Source organism: Bos indicus, chromosome 1 (assembly GCF_029378745.1).
Source record: "Bos indicus isolate NIAB-ARS_2022 breed Sahiwal x Tharparkar chromosome 1, NIAB-ARS_B.indTharparkar_mat_pri_1.0, whole genome shotgun sequence".
Lineage (NCBI taxonomy): Eukaryota > Metazoa > Chordata > Mammalia > Artiodactyla > Bovidae > Bos > Bos indicus.
Window position 1 is genome coordinate 97977330 of NC_091760.1, and position 25750 is coordinate 98003079.

The following is a 25750-nucleotide window of genomic DNA, read 5'->3' on the forward strand; positions in this document are numbered from 1 at the left end:
TACATCTACTCAAACTGTATCCACCTGGCTTCTACCCATGATTATCACTGCAGCTGCCTTTCTCAAAGGATCATCATGCTCCAGTTACCCAACCCAATTTTGTCTTTGACTGGAATCCGATTTCTCTGTACTATGTGCTCAGTACAAAGCCACTTTTGTCTTCATGAAATCTGCACCACCCTCGTTTTCTTCCTGTTATCAATTTCCATCTCCTGTTCTGTCTTTTGCTCATTCTTAAGAATGTATTTTCCCCCATGATTCTGTCTTCATCTTTTGTTCTTCTATATCATCTCCCAGGGTTGCCTAAATTATTTCTGTCACAATAATTATTAGCCTTATGCTGCAAGATCTGTATCTCTAGCTTTAACTTCAACTGGGTTTCAGTCACCATTTCCAACCACCGCTAGACATTTTCACATAGGTGTTTCACCACCAAATTCAGCAGATAAAGTCTTCTCTTCCATAAACCTCCATCTTATCTCCCTATCATAATTAACAGCATCACCATCTACTCAATCACTAAGGATCAAAACTTAGGTTACTAAGTTGAGGATACAGGAAGAGAAACTGGCTCAAGTCTGCTTAAGAAAAGGGGGATTTAGGGAATTTGCAGGTTCAATCTGTGGCTGGGGAACTAAGATCCCACAAGGTGAGCAGCAAAGCCAAAAAAAGAAAAGGGGTATTTACTGTAAGGATTTAATAGGCAAAAATCATGGGCATTCAGGCACAAGCAAACAAGCATAGCTATACCACCTCAAGTAGGACTGGGGACTGCAAAGCCTCAGGCCACTTTGGTTTGTCACAGGGTCGTGGTCACTTGGTTCTACAAACCTACTTCATCCCCTTGCTTTGTTCTCTAGATCAGCTTTCTCTGCTTCTTCACTATTTCCTTTAGATTTTTGGCTTGCTTCACTAACTATGGACCAGATCTAAATGATCTTTTTTATGTACACATAAACCAAGTGTCTGAAGTAGCTTGTTTGGGCTAAGAACTGTTTTCTTCCTGGTAAGGTGTTCTGTAAGCTGTGATCACAAGCATGGAATCACAAGCATGTTAAAACGTGGCCCTTTAGCATTCAACTGTAGTTCAGGGTGTGAGATCCTGGAGTGTAAACCTGGCGATCTAATCCCATTCTTCCAGCACAAGTGAAAGGCAGAGGACTCTTTCAAGATGGTAGGGGTATAGTCCTAGATTTGTCTTTGATGATTCCGATCTCTGCCAACACCTTTGAGATTTTCTCTCCATTCCCCTACCTCAGTCAGCTGTGAACAAATCCCTCCCAATAGCTATCTCCTCTTGCCTGCCTATCCAGGAGAGCAACAGCTCTTTCTCTGTCCGTTCAATTTCTACTGACTGCTTGACATTTCCTTTCCTGCCTTCCTCTGTTATAACACTTGGCATTCAGGCCTGTCTTTCCCATTTGACTGTAAACTTAAAAGAGGAAATCATCTTGTTCACTTTATGTATTCTGATTTCAATAATTTTCTAGCATTTCAAGTAATAGCCAGATATTTTAATTCAAATACTTGATTCATATCCATGGTGTTTATTTCAGTATATACTTCTTGAAAATAAATACCCTATTTCTGAATGACCACTATGTTTACATGATAATTATCCAAATCCCTTAAGCAAATACATCACATCTCTGCTGAATGAAGTGGGGTGGGGGCTGCAGAGGACAGGTAAGTAAATCATGTCACTGTCTCAAGAAATGCTCTGATAACTATCAATAATGTTCATAAATAATGAGTAAAAACATAGAATTTACAGAAATGGCATTAAAATACAATTTATTTGGTGGTATTTCTAGCCAAATTCCAAAGACTCAAAATCTGAGTAAAAAGTGGAAAGTCATATTAAGAGCTTCATTTATCAAGAGACAATATAGGAACTTCCCTAGCAGTCCAGTAGTTAGGACTTCACACTTGCACTGCCGAAGGCCCAGGTTCAATCCTTAGTCACAGAACTAAGATCCCACAGGTTGCAGGGTGCAGCCAAAAAAAAAAAACATAGTGCCCACATAACCACATATTAAGAGCCGAAAGGAAGAACACCAGGAAGTGTTTAGGATAATCGTTGTCTATGTTTGGTATGCATTAAGACCACCTATGGAGCTTTTCTAGCATGTTCTGGAGACTGATGCAGAGGGCCCCAGGTGTGGTGGGGCTTGGACACAACTATTTTAAAAACGTTTTTGATGTGTATCAAATGTTAGAGCCATCGTACTAGGATATTTAAATGAGTACACGTAGATTAACTGTCTTTATATAAGCATATTTCAACTATCATTTGTATAATTTCTGTAGACATGAAACATACAGAAAAGTGACAAACTACCGTTGCAACAGGACAGGACCTTTTCTTTTGGAAAAAAATAAAACACTTTTCTAAAATCTGTCTATCAAAATCAGTCTATGAAACGAAACATAAAACATACCAGCAAAAAATCCTTTATATATAATCTATGGTTTCTTTTTTAAAAGCCTAAAATCTAACAATACAGAAGGAATTATCTAATACAAATACAAAACAAAATTAATTTAGAAAATAATTTCTTAGTAAGATCTTCAGCATTCTAAAAAGACTTTCAAAAAATGTAGTAATACTTACATAATTTAGAATAGACCTTTCCCAAAACACTGCACTGTAACAAATATATTTAAAGATGAACTTAACTGATAATTTTGAGTGTTACAATGATAGCAGATACAACTAAAATACACGCATATGATAGTAATACAGCATTAGAAGATGACGGGAGAAAAACTCAGTCTTCAAACTTTCTTTACAAGTCATTCTGGAAGAGTGTCATGCCATGGCAATTTAAAATAAAATTATTTTAGCTAAGAAGCAGATAATGTGATGAAGAAAAACACAATAAATCAACCTTAGCCACTTCAATCCTTTAATGTGACAAATAATAAATGTAAAGGCTAATTTATGTAAAGACAAAATACTAATTACCATCATGTTAGAGGAAATCTGGTAACTACTACCCTTACACAATTATGACATCACTGTAGCAGTTTTTAAAAAGAAATTTTGTTCATTAGATGCTTGGATTAATGAAGATGTGAATTAAATATAGCCTCTCCATTTCAGCAGAGTTCTTAAAAAGGCTGTCTTAATTTTCTTTAATTTCTTCACATTCCAATAAATTCCTATTGAATTTAAGCCAGAATAGATTAGTTGAACATTTTTATAACTTTATAAATTGTATTTAAATCCTGTATATTAATACATATGAATGATTAGATTTCTTAGATAAATTAAATACTAAGTTTGATGCACATTGTACAAAGGCAGTATTTCAAACTCTAAGTCAACCCCACTGGTGGCAGTTTATTGTGAAAATGCTGAGTGTGCTGTGAAATGGTGATGATCTGTACAGTTTACAAGAGTTTAGTTTCTAGTTGGTTCCTATGACTAGGACCCCAGAGAAAACACAATTAAAGAAATCAATACCAATAGAAAATATATTAATTTTATTACAGGTGTAGTTTAAAAGCAGAAAACAAATGAGCCATAACTAATGCATGGCAGAAATAGGAAATAATGTCACCATGGTGTTTAATCAGTAGTATAGGAACAGACTTTGTGGAACTAAAAATTTAATGTCCAAAGACTAGGCAGTGAGACTAAATCAATACGTGGGGAAAATGGAAGGGGCAAGTGGTAGTATCAGAATAAATTTGAATTTTCTAAGTTCATTAAGAAGGGAAAGGACTAATGTGAAACTACAGCCACCACCAACTGTTATGGTTTAATCTATAAAAATTTTAAACTTGAAACTTATAAAAAAACTCAAATATAAAATGTTTAATAAACTGGCTTTCTGATAACTCAAATGTCTACTTATAATTGAAGTTAATTTTTTAACAATTTATGAATATAATGTACCAAATTCAGAAGTCAAGTGTTTTATACTATGCACTAAGTTTCTATTTAGAAAATTCTTTAGGGTTTTATTTTTTAAAAAGTGCATAAGAGGTATAAGAGAAGCTTATCAAAAATTTTCACAACTCAGTATATTTCCCTCATCTCCAATAATCTAGAAACTTATTAAAACAGTCTGCATCAAATTTGAAACTGCTTTTAATAAGATAAAAACACCAAATATCTATCTAAAATTCATTTTGAAAATGTAGTCTCAGACAACTTAAATCAAAAAAGTATTGACCACTGATTTTCTCCAGAATTCTGAGTTCTACACAACAAAATTTATATCTAGTTTTCTAGTTTTTAAGAGAAGCACTTTTTGTTTCATTAGAAAAGTTACCTTCAGTGCACTATATTAATAGAGAAATAGCACAATTCTTATTCAGTACCTCAATTTTTATAGTAGAAATATGAATTTCCCCCCTCACAGTTTGAATGTGAAAGTCTTCCCTTGTGGCTCAGCTGGTAAAGAATCCGCCTGCAATGTGGGAGACCTGGGTTCAATCCCTGGGTTGGGAAAATCCCCTGGAGAAGGGAAAGGCTACCCATCCCAGTTCTGGCCTGGAGAATTCGCCCGAGTCAGACACGACTGAGCAACTTTCATAGTTTATATACTGGTCTATGGAGCTTGCTAATAGCACTGTCATGGGCTGATACTATTATGGATTTTGTTTAAATTTTGAGAAGAAAATAAATATATTTTACAGGTCAAAACTCAATCATAAACTGATAGATTTCACTTCAGTAAATGAAAGGCAATCTGAAATGAAAAACAGAAATGGAATTAAGGCAGCTCTAAAACAAAGTTATACTTATTCACCCCAAATAGTGCTACTGCAGTATAATTCATTCCTTTAAAAGTTGTGTGTATAACCTAGACATAAAAGCCAAACATCAAAACAAGCATTGCAGCTATGATGCAGCATCAGGTGCTTTTACTTTGGTGAATGAAAATAATGGTCACAACTCAAATGAATGGTCAATTTAATATGAATATATGCACCTTACCAGCAATGTTTATGTTTACTACCAGAGACGTCTTAGCAATTCCATATTCCTCACAAAGTCAATATAGCTGTTGTAAAAAAATCAACTGTGGCTCTGAATACCCATTTGCGGCTGGCCTCAGCAACGCGTCTGGAGCAGGAGGCTGGCTGTCTGCGACAGGCAGCAGCAGGTGGTGGTCCTCAGCCCCCAGTGGGAGAGTCAGTGGCAAAGTCACATCAGAAGGTTTCACGTCCAGAGTTTCTGACAGAGGACTTTTTTGTATGGAGTCTTGTTCATTCAAGGGATGATCCTCTATACTGGAATCTAGAATTTTATCTGCACCTGAAGAAGGGAAAAAACTCATTATCTTTAAAAACAAAACAAAAACCCCAAGGAAGACTCATCTACTTACCATTCCCATTCTAACCCCACCTTTAGTCACACCATTTCTCTTTTGCTGATCTGCCCTTCTCATTACCTGCACAAACCCATTCTGGACCTCAAGACTAGGCTCACGCATCAACTCCATTACAAAAATGGACTTAATTGCTCTAGACCAGGGTAAGCTGTTTCTTAATCACTCATTTGTCAATACTTCATATACCATCTCGGGACACCTAGCTATCTATCTTACTGCTATGTAACATCCTACTTAGGTATGCCTTGAATGCTCAACAGACTATATATTCCTTAGAGCAAATGTCTAATTACACTTCACTACTTCCAAGTACCTCACGGTGCTACATAGATAAGTACTCTTTTTAATTCACTGAATGTATTAGTGAATAATTCATATCATTCTGTGAGTTCAAGTTCAGAAGTATGGCACTTTCATTTATTTTCAGAAGAAATTCTGCATTACTCAAGGGATTAATTATCCAGCTGACTAAAGACACACTTTTCTCTTCAAATTTTCCACTAGCTTTCCCATGTTGTCACTCCAAAAGTATTAACATGATTTCAATCTCACTACCCTCATTAGACAAACTTGCATACTTTTGTAAAGTTATAACTCCTATTTTTGCCAAACTATTCTTCGGTTCAACCAGTTAAGAATACAACCTGCAGTCTCTTGTTGCAGTGACTCTCTTCACAATGTTCTCTCTGCCTGGATGAACATTTCCTTTCCCATTTCCATCCTCCATGTTTCAGATTCTCTAGAATTAAGCTTTCCCAATACTCATGTCAGGACTTAATCTCTTCTTCAGTACTCTTGTGTCTTTATCATATCCTACATTTTGTCTTGTAATCATAGTTATTTATTTAGATTTCTGGATTCCCACACTAGACTGTAAGCTCTTTGAGGACTAGGACTACACTTTCCTAGTACCTGCATGGTTATGTGTACTTTAGAGGTACTTAATAAATGCTCGTCGAATTTATGACTCACTGAAGTTTTCAGATGTTACTATCTTAATCTTTATGATGTTTATGTTTACTACCAAAAACTTACTATCATCTCTACACAGTGAGGAAGATTAATGGTGTTTCTAGGCATAAAAGAATTGTAAGCACGGTGAAACTTTTTCAAGGATTCATTTCTAAGCAACAGACTAAAAATTCTGTAGTATGGTTTTCCACTCCACATATTATGACAATTTGGGGATATCTGTTTCCCTATTTCCTCTCATACAATTTTTGGACTAGTGTTCATGATGCTCCTTTCTCTGCATAACTACAATAAACCCCAGGTAACCCAGACTCTAGTATGTGAAAGAGTGATATACAGTTGTTTATGTATTCTTTCATTCTTGAAATTGTTCATACATCAGGTTTTTAAAGGAGAAAATATTTTAAAGCAATGTTTATTACAAGGTCAATATGGAAAGTTGAACTCACCTGCACATTACAAAGCTACCTTCCTCATATGGGTACACCTTGTTTTAAAAAATATGTATCTAATTTAAACTGTTACAATGTGTATCTCAACATTTTTAGGAATAGCACAAATATGAGAGCTCCAAATTTTTAAAAAACACAAGCATTTACCAGAATGTACTTTTGTTTTGTGCTTCTTTAAATTTTTAATATCTGTGTAAGAATTTCCACATAATTCGCAGATAAATGGTCTTTCTCCTGAAAAATAAGTTAAAAAATCAAAGCCTCAGTATTTCAGAAACTGAGAAGGCAAAAATATCAACGTTCATGAATACAGTGCTAACATTATTACATTACTGTAATTTCTTTCAAATTACCATTTTAATCTCTTGGCTCTAACATAGCAAAATAAAAACTTCCACACATAGGCACTCCTTTCCTTTATGCAAAGCTTCCCTATTTCAAGGAAAAATGAAGCATTTTCACTAACAGAAACCTCAAACTAAAAAATTAACTCTATCAGACATTTAGTGAATGCCAATCATATGCCAGACTCTGGCTAAGAGATGTAGCTGAGGGGGAAAAATGCATAATTATGGTTTCTACTCTCAGGTAGCTTATAAATTAGAAAATCCTTTCTATTATGAGGAATAACTTTTAGAAAGATAAAGAACAGTACATTTTCAAAGTGGTCTTTTCGTTTTAAAAAACCTTGAACATTTAATATGTTCTTATACTATCTATATACTGCCTTTTAGAATAACCATGTCATTGTTAGAATATATCCCTAAAATTTGCATACTGAATATTGTTTCATAAGAAAATCTGATATTATCTTAGTATTACGTATCCCTTTTCATTTTTTGGCATATCTGTGCAATTTTACCCAAATCATTTAAAAACTACTGATTACCTGGAACACATCTTAGAAAATCTACATAATTCTTGACCCAATTTAATCCATACTCCAAACAACAACAAAAAAACAAATAAAAACTGATACTCATACATTAAAATATAGCTATAGCTAGAGTATGACTAGATACCATATAGTCCATAATGGTTTAAAGTCAATGTTTACATAAAAAGAAATTAGAGAGAACAAAAAATAATACGTTCTCCCTAAACACAGACCTGTATGGGATCGAAAGTGTTTGTTGAGCTCTCCTGAGGAAATAAAACTTTTCCCACAAATACCACATATGTATGGTTTTTCACCTAGATGGAAAATAAAAGATAGCGAAGTGGTGTACTATACCAATATAATATTTATCAGTTACAATAATCTATAGTAAGCTGTTCTAAAGTATTATTTAAATTAAGACCTCTTTATATTGTATTTTAGAGGTATTTTTAGTGTGATCCAACTTAAATGAATATTAGTAATTATTTTACACTGTTCATATAACCTGATACTTTTTCATATAATAAAACTTTCTCCAAATATCCTTCCAGTAGACTAAAAATGGGCAAGAAGTCTGATTTTTATAAAATTAAAAACATGAGAATTCATCAATCCATATTTCAATTCTTGTTATCTATAAGATTATTAAAGGGGAATTAAAATCACTTAGGAAGATCTATTAAAAATTACCCTACAAAAAAAAGAAAATCTTTGAACAACAGATTTTGCTTCAAAATTGATACTTTGGGTTTTAAGTATCTATTCAATTTACAAATCTTAGAATGTTTTGTAGAAAAAGTCCTAAGAACAATTTAGTAACTACTAAATTGATGTTCTATCCAAACTCATCCCAACCCCTTAACTTTACAGCTTTATTCCAGGGAAATGAAGCTTCAAGAGGCTAAGGAGTTTTTCTACTGCCATAAAAAATGTCTTAACTCAAACTTACATACTGTCAAAATTACCTGATTTTCATGTACGTAAGTTACATGGAAAAAAAAATTTCACCCACTGTGTATTATTCTAGAAAATAAGTCTGTTTTTACATCTAATATTTATGTGAAAATCAGAAACATAAAAAGCTTCAAGAAGCACAATTTCAAAGGCTCAATTTCCCTTTTTCTTTTATTTACAACTGTCCTTATTTTAGGCAATCCCTGTGTCACATTCTTACCTGTATGTTTCCGAGAATGAGTGATAAGAGAACTAGAGACAGCAAATGCCTTCCCACAGGTATCACACACATAAGGCTTTTCTCCTGTATGCCTTCGAACATGGTAGGTCAATGTGCTGGCTTGGGCAAATCGCTGTCCACACCTATCACAGACGTATGGCTTCTCTCCACTATGCTTCCTATTAGTAAATAATTATAGAGATATATGATGGCAAGTAAAACAATCTGAGGATCATATAGCAAACTTTTCTGTACAATTTTTCATGCAGCATTTTCATTTCATCTGAACAGATCCAGAATATGTATTTTAAATCAACCGTTTTCCCCAGAAATAAAGCCATGCATCTATGATCAATTAATCTGTGACAAAGGAGGCAAGACTACACAATATTGGAAAAACAGTCTCTTCAACAAATGGTGCTGGAAAACTGAACAGCTACATTAAAAAAATGAAATGGATTAAAGACCTAAATGTGAGACCAGACACTATAAAATTCCTAGAGGAAAACACAGGCAGAACACTCTGACATAAATCTCAGCAATATCTTTTTTGATCTGCATCCCAGAATAATGGAAATAAGTACAAAAATAAACAAATGGGACCTACTTAAATGTAAAACCTTTGGCATAGCAAAGGAAACAATAAATGGAACAAAAAAGACAACCCACAGATTAGGAGAAAATGTTTGCAAATGATGTGACCAACAAGGGATTAGTCTCCAAAATTTACCAACAGCTCATATGATGCTTAACAGCATCAAAACAACCCAATCAACAAATGGGCAGAAAACCTAAATAGACATTTCTCCAAAGAAGACATACAGATGGCCAAGAAGTACATGAAAAGATGTTCAATATCACTTAGAGAAATGGAATTCAAGACTACGACATAAAAAGAAAAGAACTACAACATATCACATCACACCAGCCAGAATGTCTTATTATCAAAAAATCCATGAACAAATGCTGAAGAGGGTGTGTGGAGAGAAGGGAACCCTCCTGCACTGTTGGTGGCAATGTAAATTTGTACAGCCATTATGAAGAACAGTACGGAGGTTCCTTAAAAAACTAAAAACAGAGCCACCATAACCCTGCAAGCCATACATCTAGAGAAAAACAAGATCCAAAAGGATACATGCACCCCAATGTTCACTGCAGCACTGTTTACAATAGCCAAGACATGAAAGCAACCTAAATGTCCATCTACAGGAAAATGGATAGATGTGATACTTTTATACAACAGAATATTACTCAGCCATCAAACAGAATGAAATGCCTTTTGCAGCAACAAGATTGGACCTAGAGACTGTCACACAGACTCAAGTCAGTCAGACAGAGAAGGAGAAATATATGAAATCCCTTATATGTGGGATCTAAAAAGAAATGATACATACGAATTTACATACAAAACAGAAAGAGGATCAACACACTCAGAGAAAGAACTTATGGTCATGCGGGAGGGGGGTGGGGGGGAAGGATGGGAAGAAACAGTTAAGGAGTTTGAGATGGGCACGTACACACTGCTATACACACTGCTGTACTGAAAATGGATAAACAAAAAGGACCTACTGTAGACAGCATGGAACTCTGCTCAATGTTTTGTGGTAGCCTGGATGGGAGGGGAGTTTAGGGGAGAATAGATCTATGTATATGTATGGCTGGGTCCCTTCCCTGTTCACCTCAAACTATCACAACATTGTTTATTGGCTATATTCCAATACAAAATAAAAAGTTAAAAAAATTTTTTTAATAAAATCAACAGTTTCAATGTATAATGTCAAGAATAAATGTTTCAGTTGTTATGAAAACATTAGTTCTGAGATTAGTTCAAAGTTTTCCCATTAGGTATATGTGGTAGTCAAGTATGCCCACAATACTACAGGCAATGATTTTTGCTTGTCCATTCACTATCCTTAAACCTTCAGCACCCATCCTCACTCTCAGCTGATGTCCTTGCTTCCTGTTTTGCTAAGAAAAATTTTAGCAATCAGAAAAAAATTTCTACATCACAAACCTCCACCTATAGGCATCTGTATCTACAGAGTTTGCTTTTCTTTAATACAAGAACGGTAGTTCTTCCTATTTGTATACTTAGGACACTATCCCCCTTGCCTACTCCAGGTTCACTCCTGAAATTTCTTCCATCCTGTATCATCAATTTCCTCCCCTCCTTTGGATTATAGCATACAAATATACTGATACATCTCCCATCTTAAAAAAAAAAAAAGACCCCGACCCTACTTGTTCCTCTATTTTTCTGCTCTCCTTTTAGTAAGATCCTGAGTCTCCAACAGTTCTACTTCACTTCTTCCCCACTAGTCTCTGCTAACCGGAGAAGGCAATGGCACCCCACTCCAGTACTCTTGCCTGGAAAATCCCAGGGATGGAGGAGCCTGGTAGGCTGCAATCCATGGGGTTGTGAAGAGTTGGACACGACTGAGCGACTTCACTTTCACTTTTCACTTTCATGCATTGGAGAAGGAAATGGCAACCCACTCCAGTGTTCTTGCCTGGAGAATCCCAGGGACGGGGGAGCCTGGTGGGCTGCCATCTATGGGGTCACACAGAGTCAGACACGACTGAAGTGACTTAGCAGCAGTAGCAGTCTCTGCTAACACTGCTTTCGTCAAAACCACTGCGAACCTTTTACTTTGCCAAATCCAACAGTCAATTCTCGGTCCTAATCTCCCTATCATCAGAATTTGACACAATGACAGCTCTCTTCTGAAATCATTTCCTCCACCTGGAATCCAAGACTGCCCAACATTCTGGTTTGCCCCTATTTTTGCTGTTTCTTCCTAGTCACTTCAGCTGGTTCTTGCCTATCTCTCAGAACTCAAAGTTAGTGTGCCTCATGACTCCATCCTTTGATGTCTTTTCTGTCCATCTTCATTCTCCTGGTGACCTCATCTCTAACATTATGCCTTTAAATACTACCTACATGCCAATGACTCCGAATTTATGCTGCTAAGTCGCTTCAGTCGTGTCTGACTCTGGGACCCCATAGACGGCAGCCCACCAGGCTCCCCCGTCCCTGGGATTCTCTAGGCAAGAATACTGGAATGGGTTGCCATTTCCTTCTCCACTGAATTTATGTCTTCAGCTCAAACCAGTCCCCTGACTTCCAGACTGAACCATCTCTTACACATTTCTATTCAGGTATCTAATAGTCATCTCAAATTTAACACGATCAGAACTCTACTCCTAAACTCCCACACTCCTACTTAAACTGCTCTATCCACAAATTCCCATTTCAGTTAATGGTAATTCCATCTTTTCATATGATCAAGCTCAAAACCTGTGTATTGTTTTTAATTCTACTCTTTTTTATACCTCACATCCAAATGTGCTGAGAATTCTGTTTGCTATACCTTTAAAGTACATGCAGAATCTGACTACCACTTATCTCTCCCACTATTACTTTTTTTTTTTTTTACCGGCTTCCGTCCACCACTTCCGGTAGTCCACCACTTCCGGTAGGATCGGCGCCGCGCCAGGAGGCGGTGAGGTCACTTCCGGGAGAACTAGTTGCCGACTGCCTCCAGGTGACCCACTGTTACCTTTCTGACCTGAACCATCATCCCTCTCACTCGGGTTTTATCTATAGCTTCCTAACTGGTAACTTTGCTTCCACTCTTGCAATCTTACAATCTTTTGCTAACAAAGCATCCAGAGTGATCTTATAATGCAAGTAAGTTCACATCACTTATTTCTTTCTCAAACTTAAAAGCATCATAATGGCCTACAAAACCTTCACCTTCTGAACACCGTAACACCATTCAGACCTTACTTCCCTCCCTTACTTATCCCCCTCCAGGCATTATGGCTTCCTTCTGGTTCTTTCACTGTGCTAATAATATTGTATGACGGTACCACAATTAGAACTCGACTGTCCTGAATTCTCATGTAATAGTCTATTTAAGGCTACTTTGAATGACAGACTTAAAGATCAAATATCCTTTTTTGCTTTTATTTTTACCTTGCATGAATCTTGAGATTGCTAGAAGTTGCAAATTGTAAATTGCATACATCACATTTATAGGGTTTTTCCTCACCATGATGCATGCGACTATGGAAGACTAGCTGGCATTTCTGAGCAAATCCTTTATCACACAATTCACATTTGTATGGCTTCTCACCTAAAAGAAAAGTAAATAAAATTTTATTTAGAAGGAAATATTGTTTTAGTTGCTTAATTCATACAAACTTTCAAAAGACTTGAACAGTATTAGTAGTTTCAGTATTCAGAAAATACTAACTGCTAGGAGAAGGCGATGGCACCCCACTCCAGTACTCTTGCCTGGAAAATCCCATGGAGGAGCCTGCTAGGCTACAGTCCATGGGGCCGCTAAGAGTCGGACGCGACTGAGCGACTTCACTTTCACTTTTCACTTTCATGCATTGGAGAAGGAAATGGCAACCCACTCCAGTGTTCTTGCCTGGAGAATCGCAGGGACAGAGAAGCCTGGTGGGCTTCCATCTATGGGGTTGCACAGAGTCAGACACGACTGACGCAACTTAGCAGCAGCAGAAGTAAAAAAGCATATAGGATCTTTTTCCAGACTGATTATTGAAAACACCAATAGAGTTAAAAGAAATTAGTGTTTCTTATTTCATAACAGTGAAAGGTGATGAGAGAAATATATAATGCTTCTAAAAAGTACAAATCTAGCATACCAATAAAGGTTGAGGAAGGACTGTACATATAATTTACGTTCAGAAGTTGAAAAAGTCTAAGGAAGCAGGTGGTGAGATATGTTGGCAAAATCTGATAATCAGCCTGAGCTGTAATTACTTTTTCTCTTTATCAGTTTTAATATATTGTCTGTTAAACAGTTAGCAAGCTAGAACTAAGTTTATGCTTATTTTAACTGTGAGGAAAAATGATTTAGAGTCACGCACTGGGACTTCAGAGTACCAATTACAACAGAACAAAGAGCCATTAAATATTTGGTCACAATTACAAGGTATTTTCAAGTCTAACATGCTCAATATTTTTATGAATATAAGTGTATACTAAATTTTGGACATAAATAGTCAACACTATGTATTAATGTCTATAAAAACATTTCAGTCACAATATAAAAACTATACTTCCCACAAACAGTCTTACCTGTATGAGTCCTTACATGAGTTTTCAGCTGGTTACACTGGGTAAATGCCTTTCCACATAAGTGGCAGACATAAGGTTTGACTCCTTTATGTATTCTCATGTGTCTTCTCAAGCTGCTGGCTTCCGAAAACACTTTCCCACATGTGTTACACATTGGTTTGGCCTTAGAATACCTCTGATCCAGCTCTTCCCCAGAGCTTTCCAGTTCATAAGAGTTCTTGACACTGGCTATATTAGACATGGAGTGTTCTTTCAGAGCACAGTTTGGCTGTGATTTTCCACGTTTCCGTTTCACCGTAACAGTCTGCACAATATCTTGTGCTGGGAAAGTATTTTCCACAACTGATGTCAACTCAAGTTCTGAATTACTTCTTTGTGCAACTTGTTCTATTATAGGTGTGGACAACTTATTTGCATCGAGAAATAATTCAACAGATGCATTCTCTAAAATGTCACTGGGATATTGCACTGTTTTATTCTGCCCTGTTTTCTGGGAATTGAAGGCCTTCTTCTTCTTTTTAGTTTGAGATGACTTCTTTGCTAAAGCTCCTTGTTTAGGATTTGCCTGAACTAAATCTGTAGACACTTCTGATTTCTCCCGACTGTTATAATCTCGCAGAGTCAGGAGACAAGTCTGTTGATTCAATTCAATGTTTCCAGTAATACTAGATATCTCTGTAGAAGAGGGATTAGCAATAAAAGCAAAATCTTCCATCTTTATTTTACATTTAGTGACCACCTCTTCCACTTTGAGATAGTCAGCAGCCTGATGGATTTCTTTAACATTCCAACTGTAAGGAAACAAGGCTAAATGACAATATTCTGATCAAAGAAAAAACGTTTCTGAAACACAACTACGCAGATATTTCTGTCTTTTAAAGACCTAATGAAGTAGAATGATGAAAAATGATTAACAGAACAAATTTTTAAAATTTATTCACTCAGAATGTTTAGGAAAAAATCTTCAGTTTTACAGAAGTTGAAAAGATAAAAAAGTAATGGATCATTCATATGTACAACCATGGAAAAACAAAAATGTTAATATCTCTACTTGTTAAAAAAATACCTGACACACAAAAAGAGTTGTTGGCAGCCTACTGCCTCCTCCCATTTATCCTGAGGCCTCTTCAGATAGCAACCAACTTTTCTTTATTTGTAATTAGAAGAGTCTTAAAAAACTATTATCTTCCTCTGCTCCTCTATGAGGAACCTGAACAGTATTTCTTGAAACTTCCTGTGCACTTGAATTACCCAGGAATTTGTTAAATGTAGATTCAGATTCAGTAGGTCTGTTTTGGGGCCCAAGCATCTGCATTTCTAACACACTCGCTGGTGATGCCAATGCTGCTGGTCCATGGATCACAGCTGAAGGAACAAGGTTTTAGAATGCACTAAGCTCTCTCTAGAAACCTTCCCACCTTTTTCGTGTCTGATATTCAACACAAATTAGCTGGAGAATTTGTCATATTAGAGTTATGTAGAAAAATTTAACGTTCAATTTGAATGTTCAACATTCAAATCAATATTTATTGAGCATCTACCATGTGTAGTACTCAGAGGGATATTAAGACATATCAAATAGTCTCTGCCCTCCAGAAGTTTACAATGCAGGGGAAGGCTGGTTGTTTACTTACGTTAGCAACGGCTCTGGACTACTAGGTGACTTAACTAGGGTTAAGTCAGCATCTTTGGGGGCTTCAATTTTCTTAGTTGTAAAGTTAGAGAGCTGAGTTGGTATTAATACCAAAAACACACCCTTTTAATTATTTGAGAATGAATATATACTTACACACACACATATATATATACCCTCAAGTAACCTTCCTATTTGTCATTTTTCCCCAGAAAGAAATTTTTTTCAGAAAACATTAAGTAGATTTATAGACTAGTCTGGAAACCTAATCACCAGTTTTAGTGAACATTTTATTCTGGGAAAATCCATCCCAAATTCCTAACTATACTACAAACTTTTGGACAATCATCTGTTTGCAAACTGACTTCCTTAGCTAAGAATACATTACTTACTCTATTATTATGGCCTTTGGCTATAATTTGGGGAACAAATAAGGAATGATCCTTGCAATCAAGTTAACTCTCTGTTTGCAAAAGTACAATATGAATGCCCCCAAAATAAGTAAAATCTTATTAGTCTTGCATATGAATTTCTGTGCATGTACATACCACTTAGTCTGTAAAAACACTGTTTTTTAAGCATTTTAATTGATTTTTGTTACACAGTTTATTATTAAGTTATAAAAAGTGAGAGACAGTATTAGAATGAAACCCAAATTTATTCTATCACTTATTATACCACGGTCTCAAATTACAATTGTTCTTAGTAAATGAACCACAAACTAGATGAGATAACCTTTCAGACCACTACAAACTAGTACTGAATCACACACGAACTGTTCAGAACTGAAACAGTAATTCATACAAATTATTTACCTATTTCACTGACAGCCTATAAGCTCAGTTACAGTTAAGAAAGTCAGTCAGCATTTATGTCAATAACTGATTTGCTTTTGTTTATAAGCATGAAGTTAAGAGTGTCTGCAAACTTGCTTTCACTTTTTGAACAGTCACTAAAAATCATTTAATTACCTATGCCAGATTTATGGCTAACTGCTTTATATGAGTAATTGTAATCACCATTTTACATACAAAGGATTAGAGGTTTCAAAGAAGTAACTTGTCCAAGATCACAGAGCATTAGAACTAAGATTTGAGCAAGGAAACTAGCTCCTGAGTCCACTTAATTCTTTATTATTCTGTTTTCTTAATAAGTTGTACAGACTTTCTATTTTTGGTCTATATCTTCTCTTACATTTGTGGCTGGGCTCAAACAATTAACTCCCCAGCTCTTCAGGAAAGATGTATAGCAAAAAAGATTGAATCAAACATCTGGCTCTTCACACTGGTCCTCTGCATGAAGGCTCAAAGTAAGGTGCCCTTCAGTGTGTTCAAATCAATTCAACATTTTTCTGGCAAAGTTAATTGAGAAAGGGAAATCACTAAATTAAAGATCAACCAAAATTCACTGGTTTTGTGATTGTTTACTTTATATTACGCATTCTAAATTTTTAGATCAAAGGCACTTGTATAGCCAAATATTCAGTAAACTTAAATAATATCGTGTGACATTTATCTGTGACACTGATGTTCCTTTAAGCAACTTATACAGAACTGACACAAAAATGTCATTACATCAAAATTTAAAAGTAATCCCAAACAGCATGAATGCTTCCTTTTTAATAGGATTAAGGAAAATCCTGATTCCAGCTTTTCAGAGAAATATATTTTCATGATAAGCTGCAATGTAAAAAGAGGGAAGGATTTTGTTTAATGTGTACATGTATGTATCTATAGAGATCATTAAAGAATATTTATCAAAGTGTTAAGAGTGATTACCTGTGTATGGCAGAATTTCAGATGTTTCCTTTTTTGTTTTTTTCCTTAAATTTTCCCCAATAAATGTAGATTCAAAGGATTTGGAGAGTGGGATAGAAAAGAAGAAATAAAGGAAGGAAACTAATGTTCACTGGGAGATAATAAATCCTAAATTTTCACAGTAACAACCCATGTAGTTATTATCATCTCGTTTTTTCAGATGGAGAAACTGAGGCCTAGAGAAAATGTATATTGATCCAAGAGACACAGTGACTGACAGGCAAGATCTAAAGTTCATAACTGTGCTATGTCAGATGGTGACCTATTCATGTTTACACTTTCAAAAAAGCTGGAGAAAAGAAGGCAGGAGTAATTTTATGGGTTTCTCTTTCCTTTTATCCCCATCGCCTTTCTCTACAACAACCAGTAAACATATTAGTATTAATCTAACTACATAGTTCATCGAAAATGAAAGACAAAATGCCTGAGTTATCAGGTTCTTCAGAACCTACTTCTTGTCAGTGCAGTGACAGCATTCAACATCTCAGAGAAGCATTCTAGCCGACTTAAGCATTGCATTTTTCTGAATCAAGATCAGGAAGAGGTCCTGAAAAGAGGGCACTAATAAAGAACAGATTCTTTCTTCTTTCTCCACCTATACCTCCCACCCAAACATCTTATAAGGTAGGGGATGAAGAGTGAGAGAGAAGACCAGAGGGAACCTAAGACCAAAAAGCAAGGGCAAATTGGAATTCAAGGATCTTTAAGTTTCCATTCCTCAAAATACACACTTTGTTTCAGTAGATAAGTCAAATATGTCAAAAACCATGCTGTAATCCTATGAACATCTGTACTTTTTGTGCTTATGAAATGTAGTCTGTTTACTGCAAACCAGTGATATTGATCTCTTTATTAAAAACAACACTGGGCACACCAGTGTTTGAAGACTGAGAGTTCCGGGATTGAATGGAAAAAATACTAATCTGCTTTAGCTCAAGACTACTGACCAGCTTTTGTAAGTGGAAATAACATAGGTACCTTACCTGTCAAGATTTAAAGTTCCTGTGTATATAAACTCCAACAGTTTCTGAAATCCATCAGCCTTCACCTGACTCTGATCAAGAAAGACATTGTTCTCAGAAGTGCTCCTGTAGATTGCACCAAAATATTCACTAAACGAGGCAAGCACATTCCTGTGAGCTTTAAACTGGAATTCCCCAATCACTATGGTGCAGTCACAAAGAAAACCTGCTTCCCGTTGTTTGTTCAGTCTCTCTAAAAGGTGCTCACAGTGGTGCGAATACTGCATTTTGATATCGGAATCGAATTCTATCCTTGTTCTAAAAAAACGAGAGAGACAGTAAATCAGTACCACTAAGTTCTCATCAAACTTTTCTCCCAAGCCACTGGTGAATAAAGAGACATAGAATCCAAACAAGAACAAAGTCTGTTCTCATTTTACGCCCCCAGAAAATTCTTACCAAGCAAGTACGGATAAAAATGCCGAAGGGATAAAAATCGTTCCTAGTTTTTATTTCATCTTGGTCAACTAACACAATCCTTTGGACACGTCAACAAATGACGATGTGTGAAAACATTTCCACAAAGTGAAAAAATAAAGCACCGCAAAATTTCACACTTCTCCATCGCAAAGAGTCGGACACGAATGAGCGACTGAACTGAACTGAAGATCAGTTGAACCTTCACAGTTTCAAGTTCAGTAGGCACGTGTAAATTACGGAAAAAAAACAAAAACAAAATTAATAAACCACTAAGAAATGATTCCTTGGGACAAAGGATCAAAGGACATGGTACGAGTTCTTTAAAATTTTCTCAAATGCTTCTCTGCCTTTCGATCAAGATTAAGTGTAAAACTGCTCTCAAATCGCCGAAACCCGTTACCTTCCGCAGAGCATACAGTGGCTTAAAAGCAAGGCGGGTGGCGAAGGGGGCGGAGAACTAGCACCTGGGCCAAGTGTTGTCAAAGATCTGGTCACCCGCCCCGAGGAGGCCACGCTCCTCCCTACCACCACCCCAATCTATTCGAGGCCGCAAGGGAGTGACAGTAAAAGCCGGTCTCTCCCGACTTTCGCCTTCCTGCCCTGCGCCCAGCTCCCACTCCCCCAATTCCCACGGCAGAGGCTGTGGCCAAGGCCAACATCGGGGCTGCCTCGCCCTAGCTTTCCACCCTAACACCTTCACTCCGGCCTGAATGCGAACTCCACGGAGCCTGCCCTACAATGCCCCAAGGTCTGGAGAGAGCGGGAACAGAGGCCTGGGGGCAAAGACAGAACTCACCTTATAGAAACCCGAGGGGGAAAACAGTTTCTTCACTCTCTCTCCGCCATCTTGGAAGGACGTCACCACGCCACGCTCCGCCTTTCCCTGCTTCCTCCACGATGACGTCACATCCGGTTCCGGGCGTTTCGCGGCTACGCGGTAGGCTCTAGGACCCTGGAGGTCCAACAGCAGCCTGAGGGTAGCAGGCTGGTGCCTAGAGACCCCGCTACTTAGCATGCCGGGAACACCCGAAAACAGGGAGAGTCTTGGCTAGGAGACTAAGGGCTCGCTTACGGAGCAACGCCTGTCGTCCTCACCGTGAGCATTCTAGATAGTCAGCATCTCGCGCTCGGCCTGCGTTTTGCGCGGAGGCTGAGCGGCGCTGCCCTGCGGGCCTCTTTCCAGGAGCCAAATTGTGCATTGTATGCTGGGGCTTGTAGTTAGTTGCTCGTCTTCTCCCATTATCCTCCACTTCCTTGAGGCCCCAAGAGTGGGAACAGCTACTTTGTGTACTCGGGCTCTCGGCCACGGGAATTTTGGAGCTGAGACTGATCATCCTTTTTTATTTTAGGTACTACCCGAAAGCTCTTAGGAAACTATGAGTCTTGTTTGCATCAGCCAACTGGAGCCCAGTATCCAGGATACCCTTACCTGGTGATATGGAAGTCTGAGATGCAAGAAAGCGGCGCCAAGTAGTAGGGCACACTGGGCATGCGCTTGGGGAAAGGTGGGCTTTATTCCGGAAAAGGTTCTGCTTGTGGACTGCCGCTGCTGTTGCTGCTAAGTTGCTTCAGTCGTATCCGACTCTGTGCGACCCCATAGACAGCAGCCCACCAGGCTCCCGCGTCCCTGGAATTCTCCAGGCAAGAACACTGGAGTGGATTGCCATTTCCTTCTCCAATGCATGAAAGTGAAAGTGAAGTCGCTCAGTGGTGTCCGACTCTTCGCGACCCCATGGACTGCAGCCTACTAGGCTCCTCCGCCCATGGGATTTTCCAGGCAAGAGTACTGGAGTCGGCCTGTGGACTAGAAAATATTTAATGCAATTATTTGCGTTCTATTCAGATTTTGTACAGTGAGGGAACCTTGGCAGGCTACATACAGTCCACGGGGTCGGAAAGAGTCAGACAGGACTGAGCACGCAGTCAACCACAGTGAGGGAAAGGTGTGCTAGTTATCTCCGTGATTTAAAAAGACGTACAAACGGTACCTGCTGATAAGTTAGGGTGAGTTCTTTCGTGCTACTCGCGGACATCAAAAATCTAAGAAAACCAAAACTTAACAATTTTTTTTCTTGTTAAAAGTTGTGTCAGGACCATGAGAAATTTACTCACGACTTTATTTTAAAGAACATTGTAAACTTGTTTTTTTTTCCTCGAGATTTTTTTTTTACAACCAGATTTTGTTTGCTCTCCTTGTAAATTCTTTTTTCTCGGTAAGAACCATGTTTATGGGGGGGGGGGGGGGAGCCCCACAACCGTTAGGTTTATAAGGGAAAAAAATGAGGCTAATTCTTTCTTGATTTCGTCTTGTCTCTGAGTATAATTTTCTGATTATTTTTGTCGGAACCCTTTTCGGTAATTTATTAATTTAGGCATAGCTGTGAGTCTCTACTAGGTTTCAAACAGATACGAAGTATATGAAAGTGCGCAAAACATGATCTCTGGCGTTTAGAAAAATCAACAATCTCAATGGGAAAACTAATGGAAAACCGAATGACTTGTAATACAGAGTGGTGAGATGACAGGGTTTACCAGTTTTTACCCGGCGTTTAATTACTCTTACTAGGCTGTACATTATTTTTTCAGTATCAGGTTGTGAGTTGAATTTAAAAACAATTGTTTAAAGTCTGGAACCCTTCTTCCACGTGCAAGCCATTAATAAGAATATTTGTTAAACAAATAACATCCACGTTGAAAGTTCAAATTCCCAAGGTACTGCAAATTATCAGAATTTTGCTTTTTAAAAGGGTAAGAAAAGGAGGATCACAGGCTCCTGTTAAAAGAGAAAATATACAAACATTGTTTCCGCCCGGTTTCGAACCGGGGACCTTTCGCGTGTTAGGCGAACGTGATAACCACTACACTACGGAAACCTATCTGCGAAGGGTGGTTGAGAAACTCCCTCATAGTTCTCCATAGCTCTGTTTTACCATGCGGTCCACAGAGCTAGCCGTAACTTTTAACAAAAGAACAAAGAAACCCAAACGGGAAATACCCATATATCCAGTTAAACAGTGCTACCATTTCTGGAATTTACGTACATTGTGTTCAAAGCCCCTAGTTAGAAACTGGGCACCCGTTAGTTGGCCCTTCTTTGAGGTTTACTTTCTTCTATGGAAAAGAAGTGTATTAGCTTGTTTGTTGCTGAGTGTCTCGGGTGTGTTCTGGGGCTTTGGCTGGCTAGGAAGAGGCTACTGCGCTTGGGTCCTGGAGTCCTCGCTCACGCAGGGGCGGTGTGGGGTGGGGTGGGGTGGGGGTGGGTTACCAAACTCCCCAGCCCTGAACTTAGCTTCTAGAGAGAAAGCGACGCTTTCAGCCTCTGGTTTGGTTTTGAATTTCCTTCCTTGCTTCTGTACTAGTTTTAGAGAGTACTTAGTTTTAAAATCTTCTATAGGGTGTGCAAAATTCAGGTTTTTGTTTTTTTTTTTTAAATCAGACATCAAGATGCACTTTTTGCCGCACAGCGTGCATTTTCTAAGCCTGAACTTCTTATGACCTAAGTAATATCGTTTACCCTGAAAAGAAGCAGATACACCCTGATACCTTAAAAATCAGTAATTTTTTAGGGAATGAGAGTGAGCTTCCATATTACACCGGGGGTGGGGACTGGAGGAGTAATCTGATGGGATTACTAAAAAAAATTTAAAAGTGAGATGGCACTATTTCGGTTTTGAGTACACTTTGTTTAGAAACCACGGGGAAAGAAACAAAGTATTGCCGATTATGTATAGATGTAATTTATGTTAAACCCACTTTAAATCCTGGCACTTTCCCCCTTTTTCCTTTTAGAAATTGACAAAGTTCTCTTTCAAGAATTTGAAAAGCATGAACCTTGCCCCGCCTTATACGACACTTTCCTGGTTCAAATCTCTGCACCTTTTGTCGATTTCAAGGGCGCATCTGATAACTTCCCGCAGGAGCCTGGACAGGCGTGTATGTATTAACCAGAATGTAGATGGTAGAGTCTGCCTACAGTGCAGGAGACCCGGGTTCGATCCCTGGGTCGGGAAGATTCCCTGGAGAAGGAAATAGCAACCCATTTCAGTATTCTTGCCTGGAAAATTCCATGAAGGCGCCGGTATAGTCCATGGGGTCGCAAAGAGTCGGACACGACTGAATGACTTCATTTTAATGACGTTCAGAAATAAAAGGTTTTACAGCTCATGGAGGTATTAGAGATAGCCTTTTGTGAAGCCTTTTTTAATTAAGCTTTTGGGCAAGAAAGTCAGGTTTTCCTGATATTGGTATTCCTGGATTCCAAGGGGGTGAGGAGTGGTCCAGGCCGAGTGAGACGCAATTGTAGGTGGCACTTTAGAGCGCACTTTGCATCCATTGAGTCCTCTGCCTGGGACTCTCTAGCCCCCAACCCCTCCCCCGGTCCCCTCTACCCCTTCCTTATTCTGCCCGGCTCAGTCCCGGTGGGGCGGTGCCAGGGCCTCTATGACGCGGGGTTCCAGGAGCTGAGACCCCGCACATCACTTTCCGCGCTCTCCGCGCAGCCCGCAGCCAGGGCAGTCCGAGCAGCCGGGAGACAGGAGGCGGCGGCGGCGGCATGAGCTACTACCAGCTACCAGTGGTGATCGACAACGGCTCAGGAGTGATCAAGGCGGGCCTGGCCGGGTCCCGGGAGCCTCAGTTTGTCTACTCGAACATTGTGGGCCGCACCAAAGGCCTGACGTGCGGCGTCGAAGTGTGCGTGGGAGACCAAGCGGAGCAGCGGAGAAGCTCGCTTTCCATCAGGTACCGCCTTCTCCCGGCGGGCAGGACCAGATGGAGGGGAAGGCAGGAGAACGCAGAGGAGAGACCGAGGCTAGAGAAAGGATAAGAAGCGAGTAACGAGAGTCTCTGCCAGGCAGCGTTATTGCAAACGCTTGAGCACAAATCTCTGAGGGTACCACATACCTAAAGAGTGAACATTATTTGCTCTTTGTATCTATTCGAATATATTCAAATGTATAAACATTATCGTTCATAAAATAGAAGTTCATTTAGAAATGTTAATTCCTGGTACCTTTGTCATTTGGGCTATTTGTTTTCAGCTAACTGATATGAAAACTACTATTATGTGAAGATTTCCCTATTTTCTTTTTAATTAAAAAGGGTATTCCAAAGGGGCAGGGAAGATGGAAATCAACAAAAAAATTTCAGAGGAAGGTAGTTAGGCTATTTTTGCTGGCAGTTACCATCTCTAGAGGCGCTGGCAGTCACCGCCCATAAAGGGATACTGTTAATAAATATGAGGATTAACCCAGGTTTGAAGAGAGTAAAAATTGGTAACATTTAAAGCTTCCATTTATATTATTGCTCTTCTTACAGCTACCCAGTGGAACGTGGTCTCATTACTTCATGGGGGGACATGGAGATCATGTGGAAGCATATCTATGACGACAACCTCAGGCTAAAGCCCTGTGATGGCCCAGTTTTGATTACAGAGTCAGCACTGAACCCACTGGCCAATCGGCAACGGGTCACTGAGGTGTTTTTTGAATATCTGGAGGTTCCTGCCTTCTTTATGTCCGTCCAGGGGGTGCTAGCTCTCTTTGCTGCTGGCTTCACAACTGGCTTTGTGCTCAATTCAGGTGCTGGGGTTACCCAGTGTGTACCCATCTTTGAGGGTTACTGTCTGCCTCATGGTGTCCAGCAGCTAGATCTGGCAGGTCTTGACCTCACCAACTACCTCATGATGCTGCTGAAGGAGAATGGCATCATGCTGCTTCGTACTTCAGAAAGAAAGATCATCACGGACATTAAGGAAACCTATTGCTATGTGGCAATGAACTTTGAAGAAGAAAAGGCCAAGAAAGCTGACTGTATAGAGAAGATTTACCAACTACCTGACGGGAAGAGGTTCAAGCTCCATAACCAGCTCTTTTATTGTCCAGAGGCCCTCTTCTCTCCAAGTCTTATGCACCTTGAGACCCCTGGCATTGATAAGATGTGCTTCAGCAGCATAATGAAATGTGATGCAGATCTGAGGAATGCTTTTTTCTCCAATATTATCCTTGCTGGGGGATCAACCTCTTTCCCTGGTTTAGAGAAACGTCTAGTTAAGGATATAGCAAAGATGGTGCCTGCCAACACCCCTGTGCAAGTTATTGCTCCCCCAGAAAGGAAAATATCAGTGTGGATGGGAGGTTCTATTCTTGCATCCCTGTCTGCCTTCCAGGACATGTGGATCACTGCTGCAGAATATAAAGAAGTTGGATCCAATATAGTACACCAGAGATGCTTCTGACTACAGATAACATGGTTAGGAGAAAATGTTTTGAGCATATGTGATAGAAAACTTTGGATATTATATGTTTCTGGGAAAACAGAAATTATTTCAGTTACTTGAATGTCCATGTCTCTCCTGCATTTCTGTAATGGGGGGAAATAATGGAGAAGCAGTCAAATAACAGATGCTTACTGAGTTGAACCAAATTAAATGCTCATGCTAAGTTGCTTCAGTTGTGTCTTCACTCTTCATGACCCCATAGATTGCAGCTCACCAGGCACCTCTGTCCATGGAATTCTCCAGGCCAGAATACTGGAGGGGGTTGTCATGCCCCACTCCAGGGTATCTTCCTGGCCCAGGGATTGAACCCATGTCTCATATCGCTTGCATTGGCAGGCCAGTTCTTTATCACTAGTGCTACCTGGGAAGCAAGTTAAATGCTAGAGGAGACATTATTCTTGGCCTTGGAGATCTCACATTTCCTTTAGAGGGAGAGAGCAATTTGTGGTACAACATAGTATGTGCCAAATGAGTGATATAGCTTTCAGTTTGTTGAAGTTTATGAAAGGAAGGTTGCTATGAGGGAAGATTTCATAGCAGAGGGAAGCCATCATGAATAAGGTAGCATTAGGATGGGCATGGCAGGGTGAAAAAAAAAGGGCAGATATTCAGAAGAGCATAATGGAAATGAGTAAGAGTCTA

The 25750-nt window shown here is 38.7% G+C and overlaps 2 protein-coding genes and 1 non-coding gene across 9 annotated transcripts; 1 reads left to right on the forward strand and 2 right to left on the reverse strand.

The window, feature by feature from the left end:
- Positions 1 to 1767: 1767 nt before the first annotated feature.
- Positions 1768 to 19720, reverse strand: MYNN (myoneurin). Of its 4 annotated transcripts, none has more exons than XR_011567400.1 (9): positions 19628 to 19720; positions 18373 to 18669; positions 13940 to 14730; positions 12806 to 12965; positions 8827 to 9005; positions 7883 to 7966; positions 6920 to 7006; positions 4952 to 5272; positions 1768 to 3165 (listed from the first exon to the last, which is right to left on the reverse strand). XR_011567400.1 is itself a non-coding variant. In XM_070792091.1 (9 exons), exons 3-9 carry the CDS (start codon positions 18636 to 18638, stop codon positions 5010 to 5012), a joined length of 1830 nt encoding a protein of 609 aa, XP_070648192.1. In that variant the 5' UTR covers positions 18639 to 18669; positions 18811 to 19030; positions 19628 to 19714; the 3' UTR covers positions 2893 to 5009. The 4 variants fall into 4 exon arrangements, 3 of the variants coding, with proteins under 3 accessions (XP_070648192.1, XP_019815350.1, XP_019815358.1); XM_070792091.1 differs by adding an exon at positions 18811 to 19030 and having other exon boundaries at positions 2893 to 5272; positions 19628 to 19714; XM_019959791.2 differs by having other exon boundaries at positions 2893 to 5272.
- Positions 19645 to 25276, forward strand: ACTRT3 (actin related protein T3). Of its 4 annotated transcripts, none has more exons than XM_019959820.2 (5): positions 19645 to 19768; positions 20181 to 20336; positions 22621 to 22764; positions 23331 to 23571; positions 24148 to 25276. In XM_019959820.2, exons 2-5 carry the CDS (start codon positions 20321 to 20323, stop codon positions 25064 to 25066), a joined length of 1320 nt encoding a protein of 439 aa, XP_019815379.1. In that variant the 5' UTR covers positions 19645 to 19768; positions 20181 to 20320; the 3' UTR covers positions 25067 to 25276. The 4 variants fall into 4 exon arrangements, with proteins under 4 accessions (XP_019815379.1, XP_019815373.1, XP_019815387.1 ...); XM_019959814.2 differs by lacking the exon at positions 19645 to 19768 and adding an exon at positions 19779 to 19927; XM_019959828.2 differs by lacking the exon at positions 19645 to 19768 and having other exon boundaries at positions 19779 to 20835.
- TRNAV-AAC (transfer RNA valine (anticodon AAC)) lies at positions 21632 to 21704 on the reverse strand. The gene has a single exon. It is a non-coding gene; the product is annotated as a tRNA-Val (tRNA).
- Positions 25277 to 25750: the final 474 nt, after the last annotated feature.

Excerpts from the sequence above, each read along its gene's own strand:
- ACTRT3 (XM_019959820.2), top strand. Across the intron at positions 22,765-23,330 it reads GCAGGAGCCTGGACAGGCGT|CCCGCAGCCAGGGCAGTCCG; the intron begins GTATGTATTAAC and ends CTCTCCGCGCAG. Across the intron at positions 23,572-24,147 it reads AGAAGCTCGCTTTCCATCAG|CTACCCAGTGGAACGTGGTC; the intron begins GTACCGCCTTCT and ends CTCTTCTTACAG.
- MYNN (XM_019959791.2), bottom strand. The coding sequence starts at position 18,638 with ATGCAGTATTCGCACCACTGTGAGCACCTTTTAGAGAGACTGAACAAA. Across the intron at positions 12,966-13,939 it reads TCATGTAAGGACTCATACAG|GTGAGAAGCCATACAAATGT; the intron begins GTAAGACTGTTT and ends CTTTTCTTTTAG. Across the intron at positions 7,007-7,882 it reads ACACTTTCGATCCCATACAG|GAGAAAGACCATTTATCTGC; the intron begins GTCTGTGTTTAG and ends CTTATTTTTCAG.